The following is a 26,439-nucleotide window of genomic DNA, read 5'->3' as shown; positions in this document are numbered from 1 at the left end:
TGTCTGGCTTGTCTTACTGAGGCAGTTGCTTGCGATGGCCATTGTTGTCTCATCTGACCCTGTGCTGAATGCTACTCTGATGTCTCCCTCCATCTGCCTAACACTTTCTCTTATTTACTGCAGTTACAGCAATACCATTCTGCTATGCTGGGAGTTTTGGATTTGGATTTGGTTGGTTTTTTTTCCTGTGCCTCTCCCAAATGAACAATTGTGACAGCAAAATGCTTTGATAATTATCCCTTTTTACCGCATGCAAAGGCTCCAAATGTTTTAGGAAATTATGGGTGTTTTTTGATCTTTAAAGTTCTGGTATGTTCCATCCCATTTAACAAAGCAAAGCAAAACAACATATGTGCAGGGTTGAGTTTTGCTAGATTTTAACAGACTCCAATTTCTCCAGTAAAAGCTTGAGTGTAAGCATGCTGGTTGTTCTTAATTACTATATTGGCAGTACTAGCTGATGCTTTATTTGGTGACTGATACTGTTTGTAAAATCTCATATAGTAAACAGGCAGAGATTTTAACAGATTAGAAAGGGAAAAATATTTAGAAGTGGGTGTGGGGATTTTCTAGCTGTTTTTTTCTCCAAAACGGAAATTTAAAAAGTAGAACTAAAGGAGTCCTGATGCGGGTTTAAGTTACTAAGCCAAATGTCCTGTTGGTGAAGATTTGGGAGGATAAAGACTTCCAAGGAGGTAACAGGAATTCCAGAGATGAGTGAATTGGATCCTGTGTCAGCACAACTGGCTTTGGGCTAATACATGCAGGAAAACTGTGGCAAACCAAGGGACCACTGGGCTCTAGACCAGTGCTGCTGACTGCACAGTTAAGATATTGAAATTCAGAGCACTGTCTTCCAGCTACTCAGCTCTGTTGACCTGCGCTAATGAGCAACGTGCATAAATTAGCAAGGTGAATGGAGTAGCCCATTGTTACCATCCCTTGATTCTCAGCATTGTAGGAGATGAAGGTGGGAGGGATATGCCAGCTTCTGAGAGAGCAGCTAGGCAGATTCCCTTTGCTTGTTTGCAAGGTTTCCTTTGTAATGTGAGTGTCCTGACAAGTGTGAAAATAAATCATAATGATGGTAGTGTAAAACATAAATACATCAAGTATTGATAACAAGGGTATAGAAACATTATGTAGCACTAAATAGGACAGGGAGCATCATGTGGATGAAGGATGTCTGATCTCCATTTCTAAGGTGTCTGCAAGAAATTCTGCTGGTGACAGGATGATTTTTCTGCATAGATGGAAACTTGGTTCCTTCCCTCATCCGTGAGACAATTTCAAATCAAAGGAAAAAGTTTGCTAACCTGAAAAAGGGTGGCCATTTAACCTCATTAAAAATGTTCATTTAACTACTGTACTATATGACTACGAATTCTTTATTTTGTTGGACAGCATTGTTTCCAAATGATTAACCTAACTAATTCTTGTAGGATGAAGCAAAATAAAATTGATTTCATAAAGCCAGCAAATGTGAAATTTTTTCCCTGCAGCTAGTGTGTAGGGAAGGGCCAGGTCAAAAATCTGACAGTTGCAAAGCCTGTTCAATTTTATATGTTTTTATCCTTTACTGAACAGAACATGAAATGTCCGTTGGAAATAGTAGAATAATTTCCCTCAAATAATTGAATACTGGACATCCCATATGTCCTTTTATCAGTGGGAAAATATTCCTTGCCAGCACTCTGCATTGTGTTACATTTCAAAAACCTGAAGAGGCAGCTCTATTTAAATCTTACCCAGTGTAAATCCCTGCATAAATTCACATACAAAGTAATAGTGAATATAAACACCCAAGTCCTCAGTTCAGTTTTTGCTTTAGCAGAGCTGGAGCATGCATAGAGTGAAATCTTGACCTTTATTTTGATGGCAAAAAGTCATCAGGATTTTGTTCTTGCCTTTCTAAAGAAGATTATTGTCATCCTAAAGATGTCTGTAGTTTTTCCTGACCGGGGAATAGCCGCACTGAGGGCCACCTAGTTTTTCAAGTGGAGGACCATGAGAGCAAGCCCGTGAAACCACCTTGACCCAGTGAAGCCCAGAGGAGTGGAGTTGCTTGGCTACCAGCCTAATCAAGGCTCTTTGAAAAATATTACAGTGTACTTATCGGGAAGAGTAGACTTTGTACTCTGAGTGCAACTGGAACAATTTCTGTGACAAGCAGATGTGTTGAAGATGTATTTCCTAGTACAAAATGTACCCTATGGCCGTATGTAGTCTGCTTACAGAAGAAATTTTGCTCTTAATCAAACCTTGCCTTGCCCATGAGCGCTTGAGATCCTAAATGCAGTTCTGCCTTGGTGAGAAAAGTGTTAAGAGGACCAGTTCATGAAAACAATCCTCTACTTTCCTCCTTCTGTTGGGAAGTCCTATGTTTGACTCCTGTGAAGACAATGGGACCTTTGCCAGACTTCAGGGGGCTTGTGCCCAAGCTGGTATCTTTGTGGCTGCTGAGCTGATGTAATGATAAACAAGGAATTGTTGAAATTTGGCCTTTTGTTATGTGTTATAAGTACATTAGTGCTCTGCTGCATAATTAATTACAAGTGGAAAGACTCTACTCACCACAGACTGAGTATTTGCTGGGTGGAAATCAGGTGGATTTTAATAATGGAGAGAAGAAAAGGAATGTTGCCCGCATGATGCAACAGTTCTGTGCAAAACCAGTAAAAAGATGCAGTAACTCTTCCAGCTCATATATGGTTGTCATGCGTTCCTGTTTCTCAGAAGTTGTGTCTGAGTGGTTTCTGCAGCTTTCAAGGACACTTTCCATCCCAGGGTGCAGATGAAGCCACTAGTAATCTTTCAAATACTAGCAAATACAGTGAAACTACAACTGTGTAAATTTCTACGTCTGTAAACCGTGACACTCAGTGACAAAACCTGGCCCTGTGATTCTATAGAGAGACAGTTCCCTGTGGAATTGGCAGCAAGTCTGGGGGAAGAGGTGAGAAATTAAAGGGAAGGAAGGGAAAAGAAATGTCAGTCCTTGGGAAAGGACTATGAGAAGCTGGGCCTGGTGAAGCCCAGAACATTGCATCAGGTGAGACTATTACTATAAATAGGTGTGGAAAACCACAGATGCAAGGAGAGGTAGTGGGTTTTCTTCATATTGCAGTAGTGTATTAGTACTCTGTTCATGTACTGGGACCTCACTGTACTCACTTTGTTTTGCAAACAGAAAACAGCCATAAAGATGTGGCAAGGATCCCATAATCTGAATGAAAGAATACATCATTGATATGCATGGCTGTAAAGCCAGGTACAAGGTAGCATATTGAACAGAAAAGCTGACTTCTTGTATAAAATAAATACATCAGGATTCCTTGTTGTTAACGAAAATGCTTAGAAACCCAATCTGTATGGTCTCTGAGGTGTACAATTTTGATTTATAGGATGTTTTTCTCATGTTCTTTTATAAACAATTCCTTTCAATAGAAGAGGGTGGTCTGAAAGGATAAAACAAGCAAAACTATGAATGTCAGAATTTATTGATTAGAAAGTATGTTAGCAAAAGAAACCCAAATCCCTGAAGTATGATCTTGCACTCAGTAAGTTTTTTGTCCCCCAAATGAATTAAATTATTTAGTCTCTTTTTTCCTAGAGAGATCAAATAGGTATGATATTTATATTATCTCTGTAATAGGTGAATACTTCACAATATATATTCTCACACAGGAACTTGTAGAGGGCTTTGGGGCATAAAAAACTGGTCTTCTGAGATGGCTTTCTGTTGGGTGTGGCAGGCTGTCTTTACGTATATGTATAAACACCAAAATGTACACATCAGTGTGGTCCATTTAGTAGTTAACAAAATCTGCTTGATGACACAGAGTATGACAGATGACCATCCATAATTGCTTTACACATAGGTATCTAGGGTAATCAAATATTTAACTTATCAATAATAACCCTTCTGAACAGGAAGAAATTAAAGGTCATTCACATGAGCTTCAGTCCCAGTGGAAGCAATGTCCTCATTTCATATCACTGACTTGGCAAGATGTTAGTGGCAATTCTGTCAGCTAAGGATACAGAACAGAGAATTTTTAATCACCACTGAGGTGATCCGTTGCACATTTGTTAGTCTGACCAACAAGGGGAGATAGATGCACAGGCAAGAGTCATTATACAGTCACTGGGACTGACTACTATGTTGTACAGTGTGAAAAATCAGAATTAGAGATATTTGTTTCCCTTTAAAAATATTTTTCTGCTGAGATTACTAGTATTGACAAGGCTTGTTTGCATTATGTGTTGCCAGAAAAGTGTGAAGAAAAAGTATGAATCATGAACAGGAGAGGTAAAAAGCAGGGCCCTGTGATGTGAGAGCTGAGTCGTAGGTGCTCAGTTACCCAATTTTCTGCTCTGTTTAGAAGGAAACAAAGAAGAAAGAACAGAGTCGGCATTGATGCAGCCTCTGTTTGGAGGGAGAGTTAGCGCGGCTGGTGCTGGAGATCCTGTGAATGATCACTGCTGTTCTGCCAGCTCTGAAAGGAGGGGATGAAATAAGATGCTTTGTCTCTGCTAGGCCAGGTTCAGCTCCCAGGCCTGAACTAGCATGCATCAAATATGTGTGGCATACAGGATTTCAGGAATTATTCCTGCTTTCAGGAAGATATACAATGCTTTGTCTTCAGATCCAAAGAACGGACCCTTGCCCATGTGCTTTGTTCCACCTACAAGTTCATTGTGAAGATCTGTTTCCCCACTGCTTGGGGTTTCCTTTTTTCCATGAATTTTCACTCCAGATCAGAATAACATCAGGCTAAAGCAGAGTAAGCTAATTTTGGAGGTTTTTTTAAGAAAAGTAAAGGTTTATGTTAGCTCATGGTCACTTAGTAATCAGTCATTATAATGTGTAGATACATGTATTTATGAATACAAACATTTTGTAGGAACTATTTAGAAAAAACAAGCATTCATTAGAAACTCCCTTTAGAATATGAGTGTGGCTGAGCACTGGAGCTCGTTGCCCAAATAAATACTTTTTTTTTTTTTTTTCTGTCTTCAAACATTTTCAGACTTAAACAGGACAAGACTATGAACAACCTGGTCTAGCTCTGAAGAACCTTGCTGAGCAGAAAATTTATAGTTCCCTCCACAGATGAGTTTTTCTGTTACTCTTTACTCCATGATAATACACTATGTTACAAAAGGAGGTGTTAACATGGGGTTCAACATCCAGAGCAGTCTTTGCGCTGTGTTCAGCCATCCTGACGAGCTGGAAGGCTCCATATTGCAGCTGTGCATCCTCTGCAACATGGGCATCTTAGAAAAAATACTTCCTAAACATATGTAAACTGCTGTCATGTGTCACCTCAGAATCTCTGACAAAATCTAAAGATAAGTGTCTCACTTAATATGAGTCCATCTGTCCAAACCAAGGGAGAGGCAGAGCAGTGAAACAGAATTACATTTAATATTACTGAAAATGTTACCTCTGTGTGCAAAACATGATAGCATTCCTGTCAAGTGTTTCTAAAACTTTTATGGCTAGAAACAAACTCTGTATGCCCTGGCATGCTAGGAGAAACATGAAATTATTCTTTTTAAGGAGCATCTCAGTAGTTCAGTAGGGCTGGTCTGGGAGTTGCAGTTGCCTATCTTTGGCTACTACTGGATGTAGTAGTGCAAGTTGTCATACAGCCGTGAACTTTCTCAAAGCCAGGAAGAAACATTCTAATAATGTCGGCAATGCCTGGGTGCAAGGTAGTTAGCAGGTAATTCCTTTGCTTTTTTGTACAGTAGCTCTCCAGGGTAATACTTGCTTGGTTAATAAGGATCGAATAGATGGAATGTTTTTGGTGGGGTTTTTCTCCTGTGACATTGCAGTTGATCATAGATTTGATTCATGGGTTTTCTCTGTCAGAAGTGCTTTACAGTCCTCCGGTCACCGGATCTGGGAGGCATGCGTGTGTGTGTCATAAATGCTTACTGGCCCAGCTTCCTGTCCTTAGAAACCCAGAACAGAGGAGCTGCATGAAAGGGGAGACATAGGGTGTGTATTTGGGTCTCAGCCCACTGTGGAGCTAGGATACACCTCAGAACACCGCACTTAGAGAACTGGGAAGTGCTCCTGGATCCCACAGCACGAATATAGATCAGGAGGATCAAACAAATGTCTCATGTCTCAGCTTAACACAACTGATAAGAGAGGTGATGAATCATTTTGATAAGGTGTGCCATGGTTTACATTAGTGCTTTTCTTAGTAGGCCCTGAAGTTCTTTCCCTTTACCAGAAGTTTGTTCCGTGTATAGTTATGCTTCCACTTCCACCCCAGGCAGAGCAATGTTGTGACACACTCGGGTTTTGCAAGGCAGCCCAGTAGTTCCTTTATCTGGTCTCAACAGTAAATGCTGCAGATAAAGTCAAGGTCAAAGATGTGCAGGGTGTTTTGTTTGCTGACTGCCTACATCAGGGGTATAACAGCATTGGGAATGGCCGTGTGGAGCTGGAGCAGAGGATCGTCTTTACTGGGGCGCTGCCTCTGGCACTGGACACCTAGGACAGAGCGTAACAGGAGAAACTTCCTGTGCTCCTACTCCTATCTGCCCATCTGCTCCTAGTGCAATTTCACTCCAGCTCCAGCTCAAGCACTTTCTGAACCAAATGTATTCAAATCATCTTTTATCTCTGTCTTGTTTATCCATGTAATTTTCCCATTTAATATTTGTGCTGTTTGTGTATGCTGCCAAATTCTTCCTTTCTTTCTTGACAAAAAGTATAATTTCCAGTATAACATCACCTTAAAGTACAGTGATTGAAGTAACTACTGCTAATAAAAGTGTAGCACATATTTTCCTTTTATGATCACCTGAAGTACTGCTTGATACGTTTTAATGTGTAACATTCCTAAGGCAGCTGTTTGCCTTTCATGAAACATTAATTAGAATCTAAGAATCAAAGAGGAGAAAAAATACATATGTATATATGCATGTGCATCTGTTTATGAACAGGAGATAGTAACAACTTTAAATTTTTTTAAAAAGTAAGTATTTGAGTGAAGATTTTTATCAGGAGATGATACTGATGTTAAAGCATTTTATAGCATAAAACCTACTGTGTTTTTATGTAGTAGGATTTTGGCATCTGACTACTAGGAGGAGTTTTATAAACTGTAATGAGAAATAATCCATGTCATATTTCTTCATGGTGTAATGTGTAGTGTTTATAAGGATACTTTTATCACTATCCTGAGTGGGATGGTAACATTACATGACCTACCAGAAAATGAAATTACACTATGTGAAAAGCTGCTACAAAAGAAAGTAATTGAGAGCTGGAATCTGGGAAATGTGATTCAAAGCCCCTTTTCAAAAAGCCACAGGATACCCACATGTCTGTTAGTGTGTGAAAGTTAAGGTCTTAACTAATAGAAGATACTTTGTCTTGAGTGACATTAGCTCCATGAATGAGTGGTGGGCTGCTGTGGATGTGTTCACTCCATTCAGAAAAGTGCCAGAGGAGCCAAGCAAAAGTGTTGGGACTGTGGTCATCCCTGCTTCTGAGGGTCCTTGGTGGGGACCTGCTCTAAGAACCAAAGGAGGACTGACAGCTGCCATGGGGGTGTGTGAGCATGCTGCTCAATGTGCTCAGGAGGTGCCATCCCACACTGAATCCAAGGCTAGGCTTTTAAAAAAATAAGTCTGTAGTTAGTCACTTAACAGCTCTAGTTTCTATAAACGTTAAGCAGCCAAAACCATGATGCTTCTTTTTGCAGCCCTGGTTCACTTTGAATGCTGAGCAAATGCTAGAGATCCAAGGATTTTCTTCAGCTGCTCATTACCATCTGAATGCAGGCATGTTGTACTCTAGTTTCAGCTTTTATTTAATTGGCCTGTACTTTTAGTTACTGTGACTTACAGGCTGACCCAGAAGCTTTGCATGTCTCATAAAGATTCACATTGTTAAGTTTATACACTATTTGTATATTTGAGTATTGTATAGTTACATATTTTTCTCTTTACAAACATAAAACCTGTAAATATCTGAATGTCCAAAATTCTTCTGAGGGTGGAATGAGTGGTTCTATCATGTATTGCCAAAGAACATTGTCAGCTCATAAGTATTTGACATGGTCATATGTCCCAAGTTTCGTTTTCAACCTATTTATGTGGTTATTTTTCTGTGTGTTTTATACTTAAGTATTACAAGAAGCAACTTCTCTGTGGAGCAAAAGGTGGATTTTCCAGTTGTTCCTGGTACCGATGTGTCCATGTTCTCGATTTCTTCACACATACTCTAAATTTTACATGGAAGCTGTGGTTAATCACAGCTGGTTGCCACTAAAAGGGTTGATGACACTCCCCTAACCCATGGCCACAGGTTCTCATCCTCTGCCATGTCAGTGTAGGTACTTGGCAGACTCTCCTACTTAAGGAGTCAAGCTACCAAAAGCTTCTCAGATTTTTTTTGGCAGAATTTTCTTTTCGTCATTGTGGGTCCTGCACTGGCTTGGTGCAGAATCAGGCCAGTGCCGGTGCCAACACAGCAGAAAGCAGCTGGAGTGGGACTGCCCTGGGGACCATCTCAGCCAAATCCTGTACTCCGCTGCCCAGGGGCTGAGAAGCACAAGAGGACCACAAGTCGTGTTACACGGTCTGGCCTGCTGAGCCCCTCATCCACGCTGACCAGATGCCGCACGGTCCTGAGCCACATCTGGTTTTTCTTCCCATGGTAGCCAGAGTGGAGGGGACATGGCTGATAAGTCCTGGTTCTCATCTAAAAGGGAAGAAAGCATCTGTTTTTAGCAGCCATGGACTGTTACTAGAGTGCAGCCACAAGTCTCTCAATTAACTACAGGGCCAGCTAGGGAGGTACGTAATGCAGCCTGACTGCTGTAAAGGAGAGACTTAGGTAAGGTGACAGGGATGTCGGGCACAAACTGGTGTGACCTGTTAGCCCTGGAGCCGTGTGTTTTCCATGAGATCTTTGGAGGCAGGCAGAATGCATAGCCGAAGAGTCTGAGCTTATAGTGGAGGGGGCAAGGAAGAGTAAAAGTGTTAATCACAAGGATGAAGATGCAACACTGGGACACTGTTTGGGTTTGCAGAGCAAAGAGCAAAGCGTGACTCGCTGCACGTCCCCGGCTCCTTGGTGGCCATGTCAGCATGCCCTTGGCCAGCTCACTGGGATGCCTGCAGCAGCCAGGAGCTCGTGCTTGGGTGCCCAAAGGTTACCCTGTGTGTTTGCCGCAGGGTGAGCACACTGGAGCACACTGTGAGTGGGGAGCAGCCAGCGTGCAGGGACTTGTGATGTGTCACGGGGCTGAACACAGTTCAAGGCTTTAACAGTGTTCCCCAGGCAGCTCTGCTCTGCATATTGCTCAGTATAAAAACACCCACTACTTGCGGGTTTTAGCAGTGTTACTGCCTATGCCAAGGGCTGTTCACAGTCTGTGTAGAACAGAGGCAAAACACCTAGAAGGTCATGGGCAGTATTCGTAGACAGGAAAAATAATCCTGCAGCCAGGGTTGTTATAATCCCCATCTCGTGCAGTGCAGATCACGTTCAGCAGAGCTTGATGGCCATCTAGTGGTGAAGCCCCAGTCGGTGTTAGATTTTGCAGCCTTCTTTGTATCAGAGAGACAAGCACTTGGCCATGTGTGAGTTGCAAAGATGCATGTTTTCACTTCTAGCTGGAAGTAACACGGCTGGATTTTTATAAATCACCCTAAACGCTCGCATTGGTTTTACTCATTTCATCCTAGCAATGTACTGACTACAGGTGTTGCAGCTGCTCATGGAGGCAGCCAGCAGTCTCCCAGGATTCCAATTAGGTGTAACAATTTCTACACTAACATAGAAATTACACTGGTTTTAGAAATAACGAGCTGCAAATAAATAAACATCAAGCTGACAGGTTAGAACAGTTCTCTCCCTTGTTAATTTATCTTTCAGACATCATGTTTCAGCAGTAATTTAATACATCCTGCTGAGCTGTTATGCATGGTATCAGTCCTACTGCAAAAGCCAACCTTGAGCCTTAAAGGCTGCCTGAGATTGTGGCCATTAACAGGAGAATTGGCAGCTCCTCCTCCGGGCACCCTGGTAGCTCTTGGCTGATGACAGGTTTCCAAGTCTTGTGTCTGTGCAGTCTCTGGGGAACACTTAAATTTGAGAGAGGCTGCTACAATATGGTTTGTTTGGTTTTTGGTTGGTTGGAGGAGGGACATTGTAGTCTCTTCTTGTGATGTTTTTTCTTAATTTATTTTATAGAATTTTAAAGTGTATTTTAAACAAAAAGGGAAAGTAAGTCAGTTGAAAAAATAATTCCCTGTGAATTCCCTAACACATCCATTTCAAAGTCTTTGTCCACCATGGTGCCATCAAACAGTAGTTTTGGGAACCTTGTACTGAGCAGAGACAGTGGCAGAGCCCCTGTGGCCTTTAAAAGGCATGAAATGTGGTTTTGAGGACTTTCCTTCTGTCTGTGTGGTCGGTGAGGGTATTTTTTAGAAATTGCTTGAGAAAGAAGGTGTCCCTTTACTGCTTGCATGGCAAAGGGAAAGAACATCAGCAAATCATCTGGAAGTTATTGTGAGAGGGACTAACCTGGGGAAGCTCAAAAAGGTACTTTGTGCTTTTTTTTTTAGGGTCTTTGGTGATATCCCCATTTAAAAGCACACAACTTTTGCAAGGCTAAAATAAAACTGGTGGTGTCAGATAGATTCTGTCTCCTTTTCCACCAGTGAACGTGTGTGCACTGGGGGTCCCCCTGAGCCACAGGAGTTGAAGTGGCAGAGGAAAACCACCTTGGACATATGCTCCCACTTGCCATGTGAGTCTCCTCTGCTGGTTAGTTTGTTATTTACCCGGCACGGCTGTGAAGGAGAGGCACGAGGTGACATTTGCTGGTTCTAGCTGACAGTAGCTTTTCTCCTTGCTGTGCTGAGCAAGCGATGACTGTGAAGCTCTCAGGGGATGGTGACAATACTCATCACCTTTTGTGGCTTACTCAGTTATTTTCCCTCCTGTGGGATAAGTAGGGTCCTACACTTTTTAGAAAGAGGGAGCAATCCAGTTAAGAAGCAGCAGCATTGATTGTGTGCCACCTTCATGGCACTGCTCTGTGCCACCCTCTTCTGTATAAATATCCGGGAAAGCACAGAGCAGTTTGCAGCAGTGAGATCACTTTCTCGTATGTGACAAATAGCTTTTATGAGGTGCTGACTCTTCTCAAGGTTCATTTTGTCTCAGGGCTGGAAATTGCAGCAGCATTTTAACCTTTATCCTCCTCCCATTTAAATTAGCTGTACTATCTAGGATCTGAATGCTCTGTTACAAAATAGGGTTTTAAGACAGCTCATAAGTTATATGCACCAAAAACGGTGCACAAATATTTATTTTTAAAGATCAGGATTTTCTGGTCTTGAGCACTGGATTTTGTATGTTCAGTATTAACATTTGATTTACATGTTTGTTTTTATTTCAGCTGATGGGATGTTTAAAAAATCCCAACTGGAATAGTGAAACCATTCTCAGTGAATCGTCTAGCCCAAGACTTTTATTTGTTCTGAGATGCAGATGCTTAAATGCAATTCCTAAGCCATTTCTGTGAGAGCTAGACATATCAGTATTCCAGTCATATAGTTAAAGTGCTAATGTTTCTTACTCTCTTGGGGACAACTTTTTGCTACTTAACTTAATGTTGATACTACAGCTCTCTGTCCTCTTCTTTTCTCCATTTCAGGAATTCTCTGCTCATCTGTTTACATGCATCGTATTATAGGCAAAAATAATTAATCTGGAGAATGTCTTGCCTGAAGATGAAATATGAATATATGTTAAAAGAGTACTGTTCAGAAAGAACGTACTTTTTTTTTCATTAGTGCTTTAAATTAGGATTGTACTGTGAAAATATTTAAACAAAAAAAGGCGTAATTTGTACTACCACTAATTCAAGGCTTAGAGATTTGTGTGCAGAGCATTAGAACATCAGTGAAATCATGTGCTAATGGTGTGAGATGCTTTATGCAAACTTTTAACCCCATTTAAACAGTCCTCAGCAAGTTCTGGAAAGCTCTAGGAGTTCAGTGTATGTCATAACAGCTACGGCTGTACAGGAGCTCCTCTAACAGGAGGTGGCAGGTCGGTGTTAACAGAGGCTCTTCCCAGCAGATGCATCAACATCAGTGCTCCTTTCAAATGCCTGTCTTAGTACTGTGGCTTCCCCAAAGGTTCATGCTTTTCATTCAGATTGATCTTAAGAGCCTAAAAGAACAGGCTGATGAATCTGTAGCCCATTTACCTTAAATGTCAATAAACCTGGGAAGCCCCAGAAACCTGATGAAGGCCAGAGTGGTTCCAGTACTTAGCTAAACAGGCTGGTGTAGCTGTGGGTGAACGTGATTGCTGTGCAGTGTAATCGTAGTGAGGTTGATAAGACGATCAGTTAATAATGATTTATGGCTGGGTAGTATAATTACTGACAGTCAATGAGGGTTTGGATCTTTGCCTTCCAACCTGATAATAATTTATCTGAACAAGCCAAATGCATTGCTGTAGCAAGGCTTTCTTCAAGTATTAGGTTCAGCACACATCATACTTAGAAACCCATGCAACATGACTTCAATGTTGTATTTTTAATTGCTTAAAATTAGGATAACTGATAGGCCAAAGGACATTGCTGTAAGTGGAGTATCTTTGATAAGCATTTGTGTGTTTCTGTTTCTTGCTCTAATAAACTTCATTTATCAGTGGTCTGAAAGGAAATAAAATCCATTGGCTTGCAAGTGACAGATTGAGAATTGTTAAACGAGAAAATGGAAAAATCCCTGCTGCAGGGTGATCTGGATCTGTTACCAGTCTGTATTCAAGCAAACAACAGGTGTTCGGCCTAATGCGAGGATCCATAGTTCAGATCTGGGTACTGGAAACACTTTTTCATAAAAGGTTTCAGGCTTTTTATCTATTTAAGCTTGTCAAAGAGGAGTTATGGAGGCTATATATAAACTTGTTTAGAAAACAGTTCAGTGAGCTTGTACCTGGACACATGTCAAATAGAAATAGAGCTCAGATAAAGTCAGGCTGCTTCATTATTGGAGCAGTATTTCAAGGATCATGGGGGTTTTTTTGGGCAATAAGCACTTCTAAATCAAGACTTCAGTTATTTCATACTGCAAAATATGCTCTAGTTCAAGCACTATTTGTGTCAAAATGTGGAAAGGGAAATAGTTAATTCATTGTTTATGTTACTCCAGGCACAGTCACTTCTGTTACAGCTGATTTTTTGGGGCCTGGGATATACACCCCTCTCCTGCTTCATTTTTTTGCTTCTGTTCTGTTTTTCAGTTCAATTTCACCCTTCAGTATTGAGAGCACAAGGCGTCAGAGGAGGTCTGAGTCTCCAGACTCCAGGAAGCGGCGCATCCATCGGTGTGACTTTGAGGGATGCAACAAAGTATACACGAAAAGTTCCCACCTGAAGGCTCACCGGAGAACGCACACAGGTAAGATTTGCTGGCACTGTGCCCTGTGGTTAAGACAAGCAGGTTCCTTTCTGCCCAGTTTAGGGCATAATGAGCTTGTCATCCTACACTAAGAGCCAAAGGCCTGTACCTGTACAACAGAGATGTCTGTGAGTGCCCTGGCATTCTGGTGCAGATCAGGAGTGTGCTTTTGAATGGAGCTTCCCTGTCATCCCCTCTTGGCAGCACAAGAGCCGTGGCAGGACAAACCAGACTCTTCTCAGATATAGAAACAGAAAAGTGGCCTCCTAGGGGCATACTTGCTGTGCTTCAACAAAAAAAGGGTGGTCATTGCTTGGGACCAACTGGAGCTAGTCCAGAGAAAACCCTCAAGAAGAGCATACAGTGTGGTCCTGAATCTTCAGCAGCACTTTTTCCACTCTACAGACCTGTTTCTTTTGAAACTACTTGCTTTTACGGATGTAGCCTTTGGATGCCAGGAGCTCCTGAAATCCTTCAGTCAATTCAAGTGTAAACTCAAGTCCTCAGTATGTCTTTCTGGAGGCTTTCAGAGGCACCTACCCCATACTGGAGAGGGAAGTCATCACTCTATAAGAATTGGTTGCACTAGATCCCTACAGCAGAGATGCAAGAGAAGTGCCTAGAGGAGCTGGGTCCCATTCAGGGGTGACCATACTTAACATTCAGTCAATACCTTGTGTCTTCACTAGCTTTATGGGCTGTTACTGGTCTATATGATAGGCATGTAAGGCTAGCTGAAACAGTGATGTGTAATAGTTGTAATTTTATTGTGGATAAACTCAGGAGCAGCAATTTGAAGTTATCGAGCAAGTTTAAAAGGGAGTTGATTGGATGGCTAGAAAGGCAGTGGACAGAACACTCTGAGCCTCAGTGCTATTCCTTACTCTGATGCTGATTATCTTAAATTAAATTTATTGATCCTCTGCTCTTAATGGACTTCAGCATTCTTGTAGCTCCTTGGAGGAAAGATGGTGTTTATCCAGCATGTAGGACAATGTTGTTCTTTGCTGAGAATCTGCTGGTGCTTTCTGTGATCTGTGATTTGATGTACTCTAAAGAATATGAGATATTATTTTTAAAAATTAAGTGAAGGCTTCTCCATTTCAATTGAGGCCACATCTCCATCACTCTTTCCAGTATGTCTTTTCTGGTAGGACTGTTGTTTTGCTTCCTTGTTCAGAGAGGAATTTTGAAGTCTCCATCCTAACATCCCCTACTAAAACAATTTCTGTAAGGTAAGAGTCCCTTCCTTAAACAGCAGAAATGTTTGGGTGATTTAGAAATTTCATTACATTTCCCCCCCAAGCCAATTTTCCTGCTCTCTTCACACTTTCCCATTAAGATGACCCTTCTGCTGTCTCATTATTTGTCATGTCTTGTCTTAATTCTTTTTTCTTTCTCCCTGTTCTTTCCCATCTTAAATGTGGTTTTTCATCCTTACCTTTCTAATATCTTTTATATACCCTTACCCTTTCACCTTTTTCTGTCAGTCTTGTTTTACTTCTTTTATCCCAGTCTAACCCTACCTCTGTCCCTTTCCTTCTCCTTTCCCGGGTTTCCACATTGTTTCTTTTCTTGCCTGTATCGCCCTTTGAGCATTATATGGCTGTAACAAATTCAAAGACAGAGAGCCCAACAGAGAAGAACCATAGAGTGTTTGGTTTGTTACAAAAATACCATTTATCTGCTTATACCACAGGGAAGTCATTCTTCTCTATCCTGTCAGACTGGCGACCAGCCCAGGAGTGTAAGCAATCATCGTGTGAGTTACCGGACTAGATGTGAACAACCTCAGAAATGTCACACCCAAGTTAGCCCAGAAATAGAGGAGGCTCTTTTTTGCTGTGACATTTTAAAACACTGAGAATTACATTTGTCAGACATCTGTAATTCTTCAGTGATCTCATGGGGCAGACCAGCGCTTGCAGGTAATGCACCCAAATCAGTGTTAGGTAGTCAACATGACTGAATCGCAGGTTGTGCACTTAGGGTGCTCAGAAGCAGGCACTGAAGGCTTGAGAGGATGTAGTTAATCCCAGTTTAAGCATCTGTAGCTCTCCACCAGCATGAAAGGAGCTTGTCTACCTGCTGTAATCATAGGATCCATCTCCCCAGCTGTGGTTCCCTGGCAGCTGGATGTCAAGGCTATGCTATCTGTCTGGGATCTCTGGGTAGTCAGAGAAGAGGGATTGGCACCCCTGGGGCATGTTATTCCCTCTTCAGGTATACTCAGGGATTGGCTTGCAAAGGTGCTTCTCTTTCACTGCTGAGTACAGAGGAAGCCCGGATACCTGCCAGGCTGTGAGCTGGCTGAATGAATTCCCACGCCAAAAGACAGCTGCCTGAATTATTTTGTAGTCATGCTGGAAGTTGGTTTATTATTTCAGGGAAAAAGAAAAATAACATCAAATCAAAACCCATCATTAAACGGTCGGCTGATAACTGCTTTATTGACATTGCAGCAGGTATGATGAAAGAAGTGTAGTCTAGACAAATGGTCAGTGCTGAATTTAGCCAGTGGATCCAGTGAGAAAATCTGTGTCATGCTGTTAAAATTAAATGTGTTTTACAGGACACTTCTGAGTTCTTGATAAGAAGTTGATATATTCAGACTTACACGAAGCATTGGCCATGAACGTACTCCATGTACTAATCTCATCTTGCATTTTTTATCTTGGCCTTTAGTTTTGCTTCAGGTAACAGAAGTTAATTACTCACATATGACCCACAGTAATTAGTGCAGTTTTGGATAAGTATAGATGAAGTATGACAGCTATGCACGCAAGGGTGAGCAAGTTTCAGTAGGGAAACTTTCTGAGAAAAGATCACAGAAACTCGGCATTGCATAATCTGTACCTTACTTTTTTTTTAGGCAGGCTGATCTTGCTGACAGTTGTTTACCTAAGCAGTATGTGTTTGAGAATTTTTTTTTTCATTTACTCAATGATCTTAAAGATCTTTTCCAACCTACATTTTCTTTGCATAGCCACTGAAACATTGACAGTAGTTTGGACAGAGGAGGAAAAACAATGTGGTATTTTAACAGGATGAACAGATTTGTTGGTTGGAAGGTACACTTCTTTTCATCCTAATGAAGAATGGAAACAGAAATATTATAGATGGTAACAGTTAAATTTAATTCTCTTGGAGTAACTCCTAGGTTTTTTAAGTATGTGACCATCTAGCTCCTCAATACTTGCCACCAGTCTCCTCAAAATGTAGTGTGCTGGTGTGTGGGCATGGAGTCCACTGGGGGGCGGACTTGAATTACATATTGTCTCTCTGGCTAGGAAAACTGCAAGTGAAACCTCTGATAGATAGAGCATTGCATAAATCACAAGTGCTGGTATTAAATTTCTCTTTCTAGTATCAGCGTCGTGTTGCTGTTTTGCCAGATCATCAGATAAAGCTATCAGGAGCTATCGGGTGTGATGGAGAGCCTTCGGGGCTTGCAGGCAATCTCACAGCTCAGGTTTATCAACTCTTTCGGCAAGCAGAAACTGTGAGAAATTGGCTCACTGGACTTGCATTGAGTTAGTTTCTGCTTCAGTGAACTCAAAGAAAATTACTAATGTGTGACTCCACAAAGGAGTAATCTTTAAAAATGGGAAAACCAGCAGCCATGAGTTGCATTCCCGGTTTGTGTTCATCTGTGTTGCACTTGGCACAGGCCCTGGTGCTGGCCCCAGGAATGGGGAGAGTGTAACTGCTGTTTCCAAGGGGTCTGCACCCGTTCAGCCCTGGTGGGACTCACCTTCTTCACTTTGCTGCTTTTACTTTGAAGGTGGAGAAGGAAGCAGTCCTAATGCTATTTTATTATCTGTAGTGGCTATTTCAGGCCTTTTAGACAGTACTAAGTTGCCACTGACACTTCCAGTAGGACAGCTGAGTCCTACAGACTGAGTAAATACTTGTTCTTTCCACTGTGTGAACATCTAAATATCTGAAGTTGCTCATGGTTAAATCCAGTTCTAGCTCATCGTGGCTACCCCCTTACCATATGGAGAAGGCCAAGGAGTTTAAAATGTTGTGTGAATCATCCTGAAGAAGTCAACAAAGAAAGAAGATGCCTGCTTTGAGGTTATGTGGGACATAATTTTACAGTGTCTGAAATACAAGAGATTTGTTCCCTGACTCTCACCTCCACAGGATTTTCATTTACTGTAGTAGTAATCAGCATTCTGTATTTCTGTGCAACCTTATTTCAGTTGTTAGTTTAAAATTTCTGGAAGAATGTGACAGTGCGGCTTTCTGGGGCCAACAGTTGCAAAAGCCTGGGACTTTTCAGGTGGCATGAAGTGGGAATGGATTTAATCCATGGGTGTAGGCACCATATATCCACAGGCATGGCTTTGCTCCTGCCTCGGAGGAGTGGAGAAGGCCAAGGTCTGTAACCAGAGCACTTTTGTGGGACTCAGATACTGGGCTGCAACTGCTGCTCTTCATCCGTGAGCCCCAGTTGGCAGTGGGTCTGAATCACCCTTCTCAGCCTGCTGCTGCAGTAGAGGGGCTGCTCTGTCAGGCTCTTACAGAGCCAGGCTGAATATACCCCCCAAGCCAAGTGAATTTTTTAGTGTTTGGTGCTTTGTCCTTGATCAACGCCTATATCATTCCTGAGAGATGAGAGCAAATACCTTTGCCACAGACGTAATGAAGCCTATTTGTCAGTGTCAAGGGGTCTTCAGCAGTGTTACATGGAGACAGTAAACATCTCAGAAGTACAGATTTGTACCTGAGAGAATGACAGCATTCCCTCCCCAAGATGTTCCTTTGTAGCTGGGTTGAGACACCACCCTAGAAGAGAGAGGACTAGTGAGTACATGGGTGTTTTATTTAGTCTGTGCTTTTTCAAACATTGCATTCCTCTCACTCACTGTTGCTCCGTATATTATTTTAATATGAAAGGGCCCCTGTCATTAGTCTTTGTTCACATTTTCCTTTGAGTGCTTTCAGAGTGGACTTAAAAAGTCAGAGGCACCAAAAAAGTTATTTTTGTTTTGTAAGTTTTAAAACTCTATTCATTGCCTGTTGTTTTCTTAAGGTCTGTTTAATGCCTTTTGCTAACTATAAGTTCCACAGAGATATTTAGAGGTTTGTAATCCCTTTTTTAGACAAATATTGGGAAGAAGCAACATTTTTAAAATAATCTGTCTGGATTTTACTTGAACTGTGTAGATATTTGGTCTATAACACCTCTTTGTCACCTACTCGCCAGACTCACTCTTCAAAACCCCAGCTTTTCTTTCTCATGTTCTATGTTCTCCCTATCCTTGAGCTCTTCCTCCACCATGAAAATCTGTCAGGTGAAAAAACCTCCAACAGCAGGTTCATATGCTGTTTCAGAAACTGGGAATTTAAATAAACAAAGCAAATTACTTTGCTTTAAGTAAAATAGGAGGTTCTATTTGTATTGGGTGATGCTTTTATTTTTTAAGAAATGCTTTCTTTTAGTGTTTAAGATTTACTGCCAGTTTCAATAAACAGTAGAGCCTTCCAATGTGAAAACGAGTATATTTCACAGAAGTTTTCCTTTCTAGCTTTTCTGCTCTTTCTTCATGCAGTTTCTCTTCAGAAGATAAACAGATAATTTAATAAATGAAACCTGAGCCTATTCCCATTGCTGTGGCGGGGTTCACATTTCAGGACAGAAATACATTTAAAAGCAGATGTCTGCTGGTGCAGTATGTACCAGGGTGTAAGGGCGGGCTCACCAAAGCCACCACGGCCTAGAAAGGTGATGTGGAAATGGGAACCTCTGCATGTAGTGAGATAGTTGTCTGAGTCCAGCTAGTTACAGGCAGGTGTCCATACCAGAAGGAGCTTGTACATCCAGTTCTCTTCTAATAGCTGCTCTGTGGAAAGTTAAATGATTTCATTTTTGGCACATTTTGCAAGCTCTGAATTCACCTTACACATGGGGAGTCATTCCTCTGCATTGTAGGTCTGATGCTGTGCCGATATGGAAGGGTGCCCATGTGGTTATTCCAAGGCACTTTGATGGGAAAGCAAGTCTAATTGCGTCTGTGATTACTTTCAGTCTCAAGGTTATGAAAAATATTTGCTACAGTGCCCCTTGACTTTGTAAATATGGGGTGCATATGTGTTTTGTCTGTGTGTGGCACGAGGGAATAATGATAATTTCATTATGCAGAATAAGATTTTCTCTAAGCCAACCATTTAGTACTTAATGCTCTACCTCCAAAGAACTGCAGTTCATCTGAGGTCTCTGGCATGATTGTGGTCTACCATGTGCAGCCCTGAAGTGCCATGAAGGCAAGAAAGATGTCTTTACTCTCACTACTTCCAAAACACTTTCCCAGATGTTGCACCCAGACCTGGAGGAATAAATGCACAGGACAGGGTTTCCAACTCTCGCAGCCCACTCAGTCCCCAGCAGAGGGAACAGCAATTTGTTACTGGTGGTAACATGTCTTTTGAGAAGTGTGTCTGAAGTTGCTTGTGCCCATCCTGTCCTTGTCAGGGCAACCTTTGACCAGAAACACAGTCTTAGAGAGTGCAGCATGCTCAAAACTGCAAGTAAGCTTCACAATAGCCTTTTAAAAAATGTTTTATTTGGGTTTTCTTATTTCCTGCTTTCTTTTTTTCATGCATAAAAGGAAACAAGAGGTAGAACCTGAAAATTACTGTTTTCAGTCTTCACTTTTTTGCAAATAAACAGTTAGAAACCTGGGTAAATTCTACAAAAACTTCTTGTTTCATGGGAAAGTAAAAAGATCTGATGACACCTGTCACCTGTGTAGGATAAGGAGGTTTTTTCTGCACTTCCATGTTTTCTCCACATAGGATATGAAATAGTATTTTGGTCACATTAATGAACTTTCCCCTCGTCTCTTGTCATGCATATTTTTGTCAGTTAATATTTTTCTTTAGTATGACATATATGTAATCTGATTTTTATTGGGATAAAAATTGGTATATCTTCTTTTGAAAAGTTTAATTCCATTTCCAGCTCACTTAAATGGGAGGTGAGTTTTTTAATGCTCTGTTTCTGTACAGAGCTCGGCACACCAGTGCCCATTCTCTGCTTGAGCCTGACTTGTAGCACAGTGCAAACAACAAATAATCAGTTGCGCAAACTAAGTGAGACACAGATCATCCTTGGAGCCTTTTTGTTGTTTTTTGTTTGGGGTTTTTTTATTATTTCTTTGGCAGGTTGTTTTGGTTTGGTTTGGGGTTTTTTTCAAAAAACAAAAGAAAGGTTTGAGTTTTATACTGAGAAACACGAGTATTTCCCTTGATGAACGTGGCGGAGCAGTGCCTGGAGCATCCAGGAGGAGTGGCAGTACCGGTATCAAAGGCAGATGGGTAGGGAAGTGTGGCTTCTGTGGTGTCTCCCTTGCAGTTACAGACCACAATGAAGGAAAGTTGCTTTATTTGGGGAAGGCCAGACTAAAACCCAAGCCTGCAGCATGCCAGTTAAGGAGAGTAAGTGTGCAGGTGCTGGCACCTTCCATACATTTGGCTGCTGATGGAAGTATGGATCTGTTACATCACCTTTCCCAAATACTTTAGTAAGTGAAGGCTGCTATAAGAAGCAAAACCTCAGTCTTTTACCACAGCAGTGAAAATTCAGTAGTCCCATATATTTGCTGTGGCTGTTGTGAAGAAGACAACTTCATGCCATCTTCCACCCCAGATATATCTATTTTATATATATATATATATATATATATATATATATATATATATATATATAAAGTGTGTATGTATATACATTTGACATACACTTAAAAACTTACATATATCCACCATGTCATACAGGAAACAAATTTCAGGAAGGTTACTAAAACGGTATTTTTCATTAACTGTTGGGATTTGGTCTGGCTTCTGGATTCAGGTGCACAGGAAGAGGCCTTTTACATTTCCAAATGTTTTACTTTTTCTGTTTTTACAGGAGGTAAAATGTATCATTCTGCATCAGCAGTGCCCTTGGCAATGTATGTTACTAATCCTTGTCCCAGAGCATTAATTCATTCATATGTCACACAGTACTTGGTAGGGCCCATTGTTGGACAATGTCTCTGCAGAAGCCCCAAAAAGAGAAAATGTGGAATTTTCTTGGATTCCCCCTCTTTCTTTCTTTTCTGTGCATGTGGTTACAGAACAGGCCAGAGACTGATATAATAGATTTCCCTTCTTAAATTACAGAGAATTGAATTTTGTGACTTTAGTCCCAAAGGCTTTTTGCTGGAACTTGTATTTAAATAGTGTCAGACCGGGGCAGCTGTATACCTAGAGAGGCATGTGGGACAACAGCAGTAGAAGGAAAGAAGGAGAGTTGCTGAACTGGTACTGGTCTTGCAGAGGGAATGAGAAAAAGGGCCAGGATGGCAAACAGGACCCAAGCTCATCAGTGCAGTGAAATGAAAAGGTATTTGTGTGTTTTGGTGTGAGAAAAGGACTCCCATCTGAATTATCACAGGTGGAATTTGTAAATAATGAGTTCAAGGGCTGCTGAAGTGTACTGAAGTTCTGTCTCTTCTTCTAGAGTGGAGGTTGTCACTGTATATTTGAACTGAAGAAATTGTTTTGTTCCCAGTTTCCACATGAAGAAACCATGTCCCTGTGCTTTGCCTAAGTCAGAGAACAAGAAATAAAAAACCTGAACTTCAAGACATGTCCCAGGCAGTACAGTATGTTCCTGTTCTACTCGTAGAAATTGTTTTGCCAGACTTGCTCAACTGATACAAAACTAATCTCTTCCCGGAAAGATATTTTATTTGCATATTTTGACAATACTGAAACATAAAAGTCAAGTTGCCTATGTTCACCAAAGGGATAGAGTGAATTAGTAACTGCATAAAGTAAATAATTGGATTTTTGCATCAAAAAGATTGAAAATATTTCAAACTTTAAAAAGGTTGAAGCTAGGATCTAGAACTTTCATTACAGAAGGTAAGGTGTTCCTAATGTGTAAGTCATAGCTTTGCTGTTCACTCTTCACAGTTTTGGGAAGGCTGATGCTTGCTGGTTTGGTTTTCTACCTGCAGAATGGCCTTGGTATTTGTTACACAGTACTACTGTGAAGAGAGACTTTTATGAGGGATTACTTTTCCAAAAAGCTTTATAAGGCACTTTGAAGTTGTAAAGTGCTTGATAAGTGCTCTATTTTTACATTAAAAAGTTATACTAATAAAAATATCACATAAAATGTAAGAATTGTCAGTTTTCCCTTTCCCCCGTGTCTGAAAGCTAAGCTCCCCTCTTCCTCTGGGAGTGCCTGAGGATGTTGATTATCAGATAGTGGTTTTGCTGTTAAAAGATTCTTTTCTGCCTGAAATGTCTTATTTTTAGTAGAAATGTGAAATCTAATTAGCCATTATTTGTGGTTTTCCATGTATGATTTCTTCTCCTAGCGTCCTGTCAGTATGGGTGCAGTAGGACTGTCCCATATGCTTCAGAACAATTCTGGTGTTTACATGGAAGCTGAAAACAGCTGACATAAATACTACACATTACATTTATTGCATAACATCCGGTAGCAGAAACCAAACCAGGAATCACCAGGAGATGTCCTCAACCCTGCAAAACTGCAGATCTGTTTGCTTTGACTGCAAAATGTAGCATATCAGACATAGGCAGAGGCATGCTTGCTGGCTTGTCTATTTTCTTCCAATTTGTTTCGGGCTAAATCCTTGTGACCTCATTCAGTTTTTAGGTGGGGAATACTTCTCCAAGAGTAGTGACAGTAGAACCTTGGGGCATAAAGATGTCTTTATGCACAAAACTGTGCATGTTCCACCTATTAAATTGTGCCAATTTGACTAAAACCCATTGTATTTTGTGAGTGGGATGGGGGGGTGTCATCTTCTCCATGCCCCGTCCTCTTTGGAATTACTACACAAACCTATACATCAGGTTTTGTTTCCATGTGCTTTCTAACTTTGTCTTTCACAGGGGGATGAAAGCTTAAACATAGAAAAAAATCTGACTAGATAGCTAAACCTTTATCCCTGAACAGTCCCAGAAACAGATAGCGTTGTAATGCCAGTTATGTTTATTTCCTCATTATCTCTTATTTGGAATAAAAGTGTTACCAGCATTTCAAAATGCTGCATACCATTGCAGGAAGGAGCTGCAGAGAAGAGACATAATGACTCAAGAGTCAGGGTGACAATACCGTATGCAGAAAAAATGGATAGATAGGGATGTCTGAAGAGGACATAAATAAGAAGGGACATGGCACTCATCTGTAATACCAGAAAGAGAGGGGAATTTATGCCAGAAGAAGAGAACTGTTTACAGCTTGAGCACTGGGATATTTTGTGTCCTGGTAGTAGACAGTGTTACCTCATGGGTGCCAAGAGCCTGCTAAAGTGCTGGGTAAATGAAACTTAAATAATACACAAATGAAAGGAACTGCAAGTGCGCAGGAAGTACATGGGGCATCTGCAGTTGTAGTAAATAAGGTTCCTTGCCTAAGGAATGAATATAAGCCCAGCTCTGTTTCCTGGAGTTCCAGAACAGTTTCCCTGCTGGCAGAATAACCCATAACTATTTACATGGTGGTTTTGTGGTGTCTGTCTTTGAAACATCTGCCATCAAATACTGTGATACCAACTAGTTGATGGGCAGAGGATAACTTCTGAAGAACATCCCACATGGGAAATTATGCATGGCACAGAACAGACCCTGGCCCCTTCATCTGTTACATGGCATGTCTTGTGCTGGTACACAGAGCTTTTTTAATAAGGAATATGGGAATGTCATTGGGTTATAAAGTAAAAGTTCAAGAGATTTACTTCCCTGGGTGAATGATCTTCCAGATGTCAGGGTACTTGAATAAAGATATGGGAAGACAGATGTTGGGCTGTGTGAAGGGTGGAAAATTTTGAAATGGCTAAACAGTGATCATTATTCAGCATTATTGATTCAATATTTGAAGGGATTTGGAGGATTTAATGAGCAGCAGTTGTAACCATGTTCTTAAGTGCGTATGTGAGAGGAGTCGTGGTAGGTCAGGAAAAATAATATGGTAAAAGTAATTAAACTAATTTGGATTGAGGCATCTGGACTACAAAAGGCATGGGTTTGGAGGGCTGTTAGAAATGGATATTGTGTTAATAGAAGATTGAAAAATTACTATTCCCATTTGGAGCATTGGCTCATTCCTTCAAAAATTCATAATTAACACCCCCAAATAATAGAAAATACTCCTTTCCTACAGAGAGCTGTCTAGAAATACTTTTCCATGCTCCAGGGTCCCACTTATTCTATGTAAATGGCTGTTGTGGTATACTGTTCACTATCCATATATTGCAGGACAAAGCTGAAGAATAGTATCGGAATTTCTCTGTGTTTTGGGATATTTTTGTCAGGTTTCAGGACAAAACAATAGAGCTCTCAAAGGCTGAAATAGAGGGTCAGCAAGTGTTCACAGCTGCAGGCATCTGAATTTTTAAATTGATAGATTCTTTAAAGCTTTACTGAATCAGAATATTCAACTAAACAGGATTTTATCTTCTCCGGTTTTTCTTTTCTCTTCCTCCTAATTGCCACATATTTTTAGTCTCTTTCTGCAGCTCTCCTTGCTTCCAATTTCCCAAAACTATCTACTGTTTTGACTTCTTCATTTCTGTGTTTCCACCACCCCAAGCAAAACCCACACAGCCTGCATTTGCTCCTTAGAGCTGAACGAGAATTTGAGTGTCTTGGGTACGTGAGGAGTCAAAATGTGCCCACACTTCAAGCCAAAGAGTTTCTTAAACGCTTAAACTCAAGTGCTCACACAGAGACAGAAGTGTCTGAGTCAGAATGGTTGAGTGTTTGACTTCAACTCCACTGCAATCCAGTCTTGAAATGTAGATAGATAGATAGATAGATAGGTAGAGATATATATGCACTGCGGTTAAGTTCTTCCAGTTAACAGACTCGTTTTGTTTCCTCCTCCTTGCCCTGCTGAGGCCCACCTCCTCTCTGTTGGTTGCGCTGAGGATTTCAGCCATGAGTGCTCAAGCTCATCAGGCTCTGGTGTGTGATACCTGACACCAGCTTCTCAGCTTGTAGCAATGGTCTCAGCTTGGTCCTTTCTCCATCATTTGAATTCCTGGGTCTTCTGGTTTTGACAAACTCAGTGGTTAGTCTTCATGTCTGGGATGACACCAAATAAAATGTTAAGGGTTAGTATGTGAAGGACATTTTTTTTCTAGCACTTGAGCATGCACAGATAATGTAGCTGTTCAAGAGAAAAGTAGTAGTACTATTCTTTCCCTAAAAATTACATTTTCATAAAATGTTGATTAACCTTAATGAACAATCATATCTTTCACAGTTGTCTTTACAGTGGCCTTTTTAAGGTACATATGAGTGAATGTCTTCAGAATAAGGCTACTTTGGCTGTTTTTTTCCTTCTTACACTAAACGTGTGTATTTAATTGAAAAAAATAAAAGATCCTCTTAGGTTGAGCTTGTAAGAGTGATTCTCCTTCAGTGGAATAAATACCTTGAAAGGAATGTGGTCCGTCTTGTCTCTTTCACATAGCTCCAAAAGGGCTGGGTAGGCAGGACTCACTGAGGAAGGACGCTGGAAGCAACACGTGGGAACTCCAGCTGAGTGATCTGCACTCACATCCTTCCATCAGCTGACTTTCATTTCTTACCTGAAGCAATAAAGTTTTAATGGATGAACAAACTGTTTCTGGTATTTCTCATGCAAACCATCTGTTGCTGCATTGGGTTCTGTTTTCTACCGAGGGAAGGAAGATCTGGAATTCTGTGTACCAAAGGGAAGGATTTCCTATCTTTAATATTATTATTAGTAATCTGGACAAGGGGATCAAGTGCACCCTCAGTAAGTTTGCAGATGACACCAAGTTGGGGAGTGTTGATCTGCTGGAGGGTAGGAAGGCTCTGCAAATGGATCTGGACAGGCTGGATCCATGGGCCTGTGGTATGAGAGTCAACAAGACCAAGTGCTGAGTCCTGCACTTGAGTCACAACAAGCCCATGAAGTGC

General features: G+C 41.1%; 1 protein-coding gene across 6 annotated transcripts in view; it reads left to right on the top strand.

The window, feature by feature from the left end:
• Positions 1-26,439, top strand: part of KLF12 (Kruppel like factor 12) — a 238,223-nt gene that overhangs the window by 200,080 nt on the left and 11,704 nt on the right. For all 6 annotated transcript variants that reach the window (XM_048295582.1, XM_048295581.1, XM_048295577.1 and 3 more), the window contains one exon: positions 13,307-13,464. In XM_048295582.1, coding sequence (XP_048151539.1) covers positions 13,307-13,464 — 158 coding nt within the window. The remainder of the gene's footprint in view (positions 1-13,306; positions 13,465-26,439) is intronic.

Source organism: Corvus hawaiiensis, chromosome 2, assembly GCF_020740725.1.
Source record: "Corvus hawaiiensis isolate bCorHaw1 chromosome 2, bCorHaw1.pri.cur, whole genome shotgun sequence".
NCBI classification, from domain to species: domain Eukaryota; kingdom Metazoa; phylum Chordata; class Aves; order Passeriformes; family Corvidae; genus Corvus; species Corvus hawaiiensis.
This window is presented reverse-complemented; position numbering and strand designations above follow the sequence as displayed.